Source organism: Symsagittifera roscoffensis, chromosome 5, assembly GCF_963678635.1.
Source record: "Symsagittifera roscoffensis chromosome 5, txSymRosc1.1, whole genome shotgun sequence".
Taxonomy (NCBI): domain Eukaryota; kingdom Metazoa; phylum Xenacoelomorpha; order Acoela; family Convolutidae; genus Symsagittifera; species Symsagittifera roscoffensis.
Window position 1 is genome coordinate 2,431,450 of NC_087066.1, and position 8,744 is coordinate 2,440,193.

At 35.7% G+C, this 8,744-nt stretch overlaps 2 protein-coding genes across 2 annotated transcripts; both read right to left on the reverse strand.

The window, feature by feature from the left end:
• Nucleotides 1–4,508: 4,508 nt before the first annotated feature.
• LOC134846564 (uncharacterized) lies at nt 4,509–5,372 on the reverse strand. Its single transcript, XM_063863947.1, has one exon. It carries the CDS (start codon nt 5,370–5,372, stop codon nt 4,509–4,511), a length of 864 nt encoding a protein of 287 aa, XP_063720017.1.
• A 2,053-nt stretch (nt 5,373–7,425) lies between these two features.
• Nucleotides 7,426–8,289, reverse strand: LOC134846565 (uncharacterized). Its single transcript, XM_063863948.1, has one exon. The coding sequence runs from the start codon at nt 8,287–8,289 to the stop codon at nt 7,426–7,428; it is 864 nt and encodes a 287-aa protein (XP_063720018.1).
• Nucleotides 8,290–8,744: the final 455 nt, after the last annotated feature.

Sequence of the window (8,744 nt, forward strand, 5' to 3'; positions counted from 1 at the left end):
GTTGGAAAAATGGTTTCCAGTACATTGAGTTGCTTCATTGGACCACATATACTACAAGCAAAACGGCATTTCGCTTTTCGAAAAAAAAGACTTCTTGAATGCATGTTCGTATTCAAAAAACTGACTTCATATATAAAATTTTTGACAAGAAAGAAAGTGGAACAGCGACTTTTGTTGATTTAGAAAAAGCCCTAGGTAGAGTTGAACATGTTATACTTATTGATAAAATGGAAAAACAGTTTATCGGGAAAAGTTTAAACAAAAGTTGCACGATTATCTCTTTGAAAAAGTCCGCGGGTTGAACCAAACGGAAATAAATTGAGTATGCAAAAAACAAATTGCCGTGTGCCTAAGTATTCGAAACTTAGACCTCTTTTTTGTTGTGTATATTAAAGACTTTCCTACTTTTCTCAAAGATAGTGAGGCTGCCTTTTTTTACAGTCTATACGATAATATGAATTCCTTCAAAAAAATTTCTTCTGCTGAATTTTTATACGTTGATATAAATTGTGTGGATAATTGAAGTGCGGGTAACAAGCTTATTTACATCCTTCTAAGAAAGGCTCAGCAATTTGGTAAAAAACGTTGTGTTCCAAAAAATTTTGAGCTGGCTTGTGAAAATTTAGAATATGCAGCGAGTTTCAAGTACCTCGGACTCATGCTCGACAAGATGTTTCAACATAAATGACCAGATTGAAAATGTTTGTAACAAACTGAGAAAATTTCATTTAGCGATGTATCTCGCGAGAACTTGCTTCTCTAGATTCGATTCTAAACTCTACAATTCTATTTCTTCCTATGTAATTTCAGTCATATCATGCTGTTTTTTTTGCTTACGGATGTGGCGCAAAAAGCAAAATCAATTAATTTTAACCTGTTCAGAAAAAGACATTGCATACCATCTTTTTTAAGCTTAAGTTTGAACACATTCCCAGAAGTTTTTAGACGACAAGAACAAATTGCACTTAAATTTTCTGCTTTTGGACTGACTTATGTCTGCAAGAAAAACTGGAGTAAAAATGAAAAATTTTTTTAACCTGCTGTCAAAACTACCAAAAAAAACTCTGTTTCGATAAAAATTAATCAGAACGTATACATTTTTGGATGATACCAAAATGAGTCTCAAAATCTTTGTTTCTCTGACTGAGATTGAGTTCAAGTCCTTTTTTAAAAAATGTAAGCTTTTTGTTTGCGATAGTGGAAGGATGTTTTCTCTTTTTTACTATCAGTAAGCTTCTTTTTAAGAGCCGTTTTTTGTGTTATAGGGGTGACATGGAGTGACGCTACTAGGAGAGTTGAATAACCCGTATGGCATTTCTGATGTAGCTTTTATAATTTAACTGATATATGAAAAAAGCATCTTATATGTTTGTCTACCTCGAAACTCAAATTCAATTTTCAATCACATTCGAATTGATTTAAAAATTATATCTCACTCAACTTCCCTCAAATGTCTTTCAGCTGCCTGATTTCGCATTTAATTTTGATTTTCAAAGCACTTGAATTCGAGTTTTCTTCCAACAATTAATGTGGTTTAAACAAAATTAGCTTTTTTTCTACAGGTGTCAGCAACAAAATCTAGAAAAATTTAATTACCTCCTTTGCAATTTAATCGGGTCTGGCAGAGAGTGGATCCCAGAAGACGGATTCCCATCGAATCTCATTGAAGTCCTGTGTTGAGTCTCGTTGAGATTGAAGAGTGTTCCGGATTGCTTCATTCACATTCAATTCATCCCCTGTGGCTATGTAGGTGGAGTCAGTCACAGAATCAACCATCACGGAAGAAACTATTTCATTTGAAAGTTTAACCACATCCTTCGAGTTTATATACAAGTCGCCTTTGGAATTGTCCGCAAACTGTTTCAAGTTTGAGAAGAATGATCCCTTGGATATATGTTTGCCCTCAACTCTGATAGTTTTGGCCGACACTTTTTGGCCAACTGCCACATATTCCAGCTCGAACATATCGAAAATGTCAGGAAAATGTGTAAGCGAGTATTCCAGATCCCTGCACTTTTGATCAGTGCGACTAATAATGGAAAAGGTTCGCTGTCGCTTTAATCCCGCGTTGCTCCTCCGTTTGTCAATCAGTGCGAAATCAGTCGATTCTAAATCACTTTCTGTGTGTCTCCACTTGATTCTGATTTTCTCCATTGGAACTAACTCTATCTTTGATTCAGTCATGTTTTCCTTCTTGCTTTCATTGAGAAATCGAAAAACATGTGAAATGATGTCTTGGTTTATCATTTCAATGTCGAACGTCACTTCGCTTCTATTTCGAAGTGGGTCTCTGTTGCACTTGCCGGAACTGGTAACCATCTCAGCCAGCGGTCTAATGAAGAATCGCCTCGCGTACAGATGTTTCCAGACGGCAACGCGACTGCCTCCATAACGCACAATGGCTACACTCCCTGGCGCTAACTCAAGTTGAAAAAATCCCATTTCTGCGCAAACCCCAATTTAATTTTTTTCAAAGAAAACCAAAGTTAGTTCCAGAGAAAAAAACCAACAACATAAAAATTCATTAATCATGTTTGGACCTTTTGCAACCTCTGTTTTCCAAGTTTTTTTTGTTTAAGTTTTTTCAAAGAAACTGAGTTTCTCCGTCCAAGAATATGCATATAGAAGAAGAAATTAACGCAACCAAACTTTTTTCTTAAGTTTATACAGATTTTTAAAAAGATTTTGAGTATGAAGTCTTGCAAATTTGAAATCAAAACAAACAAGACTGCTCGTATCAGGGCGAAGCACTGAATGTTCCGTTCCGACTGTCTTTAAAGATTTATGGAGCGGTAATAACATTTGAGATTTGAGATTTTTTGTGAAACTCATCGCCCACATGCCATACAAAAAACAAAGTGAAAAACTTCGCTCCTAGTACCAAATCAATTATGGCAATTCAGCTTCTTTCAACTAATTGGGAACTCTAAGGCGGATTAAATGCCTGCTTGCGCGTTAATAGCGCGAAATATAACGCGCGTTAATTGTCCCAAATTAGCCAAAAATTGCAATCTTTTAACCCCATAACTTTACAAAAAAAAGATCACAGGTGAAATATCTTTTCGATTTTGAGCTCAGGACAACAATAGCTTTCGAATGATATAAAAAATTCCGTCAAATTGGCTAGTTAAAAAACAGGTTATTGGGAAAAGTTTAAACAAAAGTTGCACGATTATCTTTTTGAAAAAGTCCGCGGGTTGAATCAAACGGAAATAAATTGACAATGCAAAAAACAAATTGCCGTGTGCCTAAGAATTCGAAACTTAGACCTCTTTTTTGTTGTGTATATTAAAGACTTTCCTACTTTTCTCAAAGATAGTGAGGTTGCCTTTTTTACAGTCTATACAATAATATGAATTGCTTCAAAAAAATTTCTTCTGCTGAATTTTTATACGTTGATATAAATTGTGTGGATAATTGAAGTGCGGGTAACAAGCTCATTTACATCCTTCTAAGTAAGGCTCAGCAATTTGGTAAAAAACGGTGTGTTCCAAAAAAATTTTGAGCTGGCTTGTGAAAATTTAGAATATGCAGCGATTTTCAAGAACCTCGGACTCATGCTCGACAATATGTTTCAACATAAATGACCAGATTGAAAAGGTTTGTAACAAACTAAGAAAATTTCATTGAGCGATGTATCTCGCGAGAACCTGTTTCTCTAGATTCGATTCTAAACTCTACAATTCTATTTCTTCCTATGTAATTTCCGTCATATCATGCGGTTTTTTTGCTTACGGATGTGGCGCAAAAAGCAAAATCAATTAATTTTAACCTGTTCAGAAAAAGACATTGCATACCATCTTTTTTAAGCTTAAGTTTGAACACATTCCCAGAAGTTTTTAGACAACAAGAACAAATTGCACTTAAATTTTCTGCTTCTGGACTGACTTATGTCTGCAAGAAAAACTGGAGTAAAAATGAAAAATTTTTTTTACCTGCTGTCAAAACTACCAAAAAAAACTCTGTTTCGATACAAATTAATCAGAACGTATAAATTTTTGGTTGATACCAAAATGAGTCTCAAAATCTTTGTTTCTCTGACTGAGATTGAGTTCAAGTCCTTTTTCAAAAAATGTAAGCTTTTTGTTTGCGATAGTGTAAGGATGTTTTCTCTTTTTTACTATCAGTAAGCTTCTTTTTAAGAGCCGTTTTTTGTGTTATAGGGGTGACATGGAGTGACGCTACTAGGAGAGTTGAATAACCCGTATGGCATTTCTGATGTATAGTTTATAATTTAACTGATATATGAAAAAAGCATCTTATATGTTTGTCTACCTCGAAACTCAAATTCAATTTTCAATCACATTCGAATTGTTTTAAAAACTATATGTCACTCAACTTCCCTCAAATGTCTTTCAGCTGCCTGATTTCGCATTTAATTTTGATTTTCAAAGCACTTGAATCCGAGTTTTCCTCCAACAATTAATGTGGTTTAAACAAAATTAGCTTTTTTTCTACAGGTGTCAGCAAAATCTAGATCTAACAAAATCTAACAAATCTAACAAAATCTAGAAAAATTTAATTACCTCCTTTGCAATTTTATCGGGTCTGGCAGAGAGTGGATCCCAGAAGACGGATTCCCATCGAATCTCATTGAAGTCCTGTGTTGAGTCTCGTTGAGATTGAAGAGTGTTCCGGATTGCTTCATTCACATTCAATTCATCCCCTGTGGCTATGTAGGTGGAGTCAGTCACAGAATCAACCATCACGGAAGAAACTATTTCATTTGAAAGTTTAACCACATCCTTCGAGTTTATATACAAGTCGCCTTTGGAATTGTCCGCAAACTGTTTCAAGTTTGAGAAGAATGATCCCTTGGATATATGTTTGCCCTCAACTCTGATAGTTTTGGCCGACACTTTTTGGCCAACTGCCACATATTCCAGCTCGAACATGTCGAAAATGTCAGGAAAATGTGTAAGCGAGTATTCCAGATCCCTGCACTTTTGATCAGTGCGACTAATAATGGAAAAGGTCACCTGTCGCTTTAATCCCGCGTTGCTCCTCCATTTGTCAATCAGTTCGAAATCAGTCGATTCTAAATCACTTTCTGTGTGTCTCCACTTGATTCTGATTTTCTCCATTGGAACTAACTCTATCTTTGAATCAGTCATGTTTTCCTTCTTGCTTTCATTGAGAAATCGAAAAACATGTGAAATGATGTCTTGGTTTATCATTTCAACGTCGAACGTCACTTCGCTTCTATTTCGAAGTGGGTCTCTGTTGCACTTGACGGAACTGGTAATCAGTTCAGCCAGCGGTCTAATGAAGTATCGCCTCGCGTACAGATGTTTCCAGACGGCAACGCGACTGCCTCCATACGGCACAATGGCTACACTCGCTGGCGCCAACTCAAGTTGAAAAAATCCCATTTCTGCGCAAACCCCAATTGAATTTTTTTCAAAGCAAACCGAAGTTAGTTCCAGAGAAAAAAACCAACAACATAATAATTCTTTAATCATGTTTGGACCTTTTGCAACCTCTGTTTTCCAAGTTCTTTGTTTCAGTCTTTTCAAAGAGACTGAGTTTCTCCGTCCGAGAATATGCATATAGAAGAAGAAATTAACGCAACCAAACTTTTTTCTTAAGTTTATACAGATTTTTAAAAAGATTTTGAGTATGAAGTCTTGCAAATTTGAAATCAAAACAAACAAGACTGCTCGTATCAGGGCGAAGCACTGAATGTTCCGTTCCGACTGTCTTTAAAGATTTATGGAGCGGTAATAACATTTGAGATTTGAGATTTTTTGTGAAACTCATCGCCCACATGCCATACAAAAAACAAAGTGAAAAACTTCGCTCCTAGTACCAAATCAATTAGGGCAATTCAGCTTCTTTCAACTAATTGGGGGATTAAATGCCTGCTTGCGCGTTAATAGCGCGAAATATAACGCGCGTTAATTGTCCCAAATTAGCCAAAAATTGCAATCTTTTAACCCCATAACTTTACAAAAAAAAGATCACAGGTGAAATATCTTTTCGATTTTGAGCTCAGGACAACAATAGCTTTGGAATGATATAAAAAATTCCGTCAAATTGGCTAGTTAAAAAACAGGTTATTGGGAAAAGTTTAAACAAAAGTTGCACGATTATCTTTTTGAAAAAGTCCGCGGGTTGAATCAAACGGAAATAAATTGACAATGCAAAAAACAAATTGCCGTGTGCCTAAGAATTCGAAACTTAGACCTCTTTTTTTTTGTGTATATTAAAGACTTTCCTACTTTTCTCAAAGATAGTGAGGTTGCCTTTTTTACAGTCTATACAATAATATGAATTGCTTCAAAAAAATTTCTTCTGCTGAATTTTTATACGTTGATATAAATTGTGTGGATAATTGAAGTGCGGGTAACAAGCTTATTTACATCCTTCTAAGTAAGGCTCAGCAATTTGGTAAAAAACGGTGTGTTCCAAAAAAATTTTGAGCTGGCTTGTGAAAATTTAGAATATGCAGCGATTTTCAAGAACCTCGGACTCATGCTCGACAATATGTTTCAACATAAATGACCAGATTGAAAAGGTTTGTAACAAACTAAGAAAATTTCATTGAGTGATGTATCTCGCGAGAACCTGTTTCTCTAGATTCGATTCTAAACTCTACAATTCTATTTCTTCCTATGTAATTTCCGTCATATCATGCGGTTTTTTTGCTTACGGATGTGGCGCAAAAAGCAAAATCAATTAATTTTAACCTGTTCAGAAAAAGACATTGCATACCATCTTTTTTAAGCTTAAGTTTGAACACATTCCCAGAAGTTTTTAGACAACAAGAACAAATTGCACTTAAATTTTCTGCTTCTGGACTGACTTATGTCTGCAAGAAAAACTGGAGTAAAAATGAAAAATTTTTTTAACCTGCTGTCAAAACTACCAAAAAAAACTCTGTTTCGATAAAAATTAATCAGAACGTATAAATTTTTGGTTGATACCAAAATGAGTCTCAAAATCTTTGTTTCTCTGACTGAGATTGAGTTCAAGTCCTTTTTCAAAAAATGTAAGCTTTTTGTTTGCGATAGTGGAAGGATGTTTTCTCTTTTTTACTATCAGTAAGCTTCTTTTTAAGAGCCGTTTTTTGTGTTATAGGGGTGACATGGAGTGACACTACTAGGAGAGTTGAATAACCCGTATGGCATTTCTGATGTAGCGTTTATAATTTAACTGAAATATGAAAAAAGCATCTTATATGTTTGTCTACCTCGAAACTCAAATTCAATTTTCAATCACATTCGAATTGTTTTAAAAATTATATGTCACTCAACTTCCCTCAAATGTCTTTCAGCTGCCTGATTTCGCATTTAATTTTGATTTTCAAAGCACTTGAATCCGAGTTTTCCTCCAACAATTAATGTGGTTTAAACAAAATTAGCTTTTTTTCTACAGGTGTCAGCAAAATCTAGATCTAACAAAATCTAACAAATCTAACAAAATCTAGAAAAATTTAATTACCTCCTTTGCAATTTTATCGGGTCTGGCAGAGAGTGGATCCCAGAAGACGGATTCCCATCGAATCTCATTGAAGTCCTGTGTTGAGTCTCGTTGAGATTGAAGAGTGTTCCGGATTGCTTCATTCACATTCAATTCATCCCCTGTGGCTATGTAGGTGGAGTCAGTCACAGAATCAACCATCACGGAAGAAACTATTTCATTTGAAAGTTTAACCACATCCTTCGAGTTTATATACAAGTCGCCTTTGGAATTGTCCGCAAACTGTTTCAAGTTTGAGAAGAATGATCCCTTGGATATATGTTTGCCCTCAACTCTGATAGTTTTGGCCGACACTTTTTGGCCAACTGCCACATATTCCAGCTCGAACATGTCGAAAATGTCAGGAAAATGTGTAAGCGAGTATTCCAGATCCCTGCACTTTTGATCAGTGCGACTAATAATGGAAAAGGTCACCTGTCGCTTTAATCCCGCGTTGCTCCTCCATTTGTCAATCAGTTCGAAATCAGTCGATTCTAAATCACTTTCTGTGTGTCTCCACTTGATTCTGATTTTCTCCATTGGAACTAACTCTATCTTTGAATCAGTCATGTTTTCCTTCTTGCTTTCATTGAGAAATCGAAAAACATGTGAAATGATGTCTTGGTTTATCATTTCAACGTCGAACGTCACTTCGCTTCTATTTCGAAGTGGGTCTCTGTTGCACTTGACGGAACTGGTAATCAGTTCAGCCAGCGGTCTAATGAAGTATCGCCTCGCGTACAGATGTTTCCAGACGGCAACGCGACTGCCTCCATACGGCACAATGGCTACACTCGCTGGCGCCAACTCAAGTTGAAAAAATCCCATTTCTGCGCAAACCCCAATTGAATTTTTTTCAAAGCAAACCGAAGTTAGTTCCAGAGAAAAAAACCAACAACATAATAATTCTTTAATCATGTTTGGACCTTTTGCAACCTCTGTTTTCCAAGTTCTTTGTTTCAGTCTTTTCAAAGAGACTGAGTTTCTCCGTCCGAGAATATGCATATAGAAGAAGAAATTAACGCAACCAAACTTTTTTCTTAAGTTTATACAGATTTTTAAAAAGATTTTGAGTATGAAGTCTTTTCATTGCAAATTTGAAATCAAAACAAACAAGACTGCTCGTATCAGGGCGAAGCACTGAATGTTCCGTTCCGACTGTCTTTTAAGATTTATGGAGCAGTAATAACATTTGAGATTTGAGATTTTTTGTGAAACTCATCGCCCACATGCCATACAAAAAACAAAGTGAAAAACTTCGCTCCTAGTACCAAATCAATTAT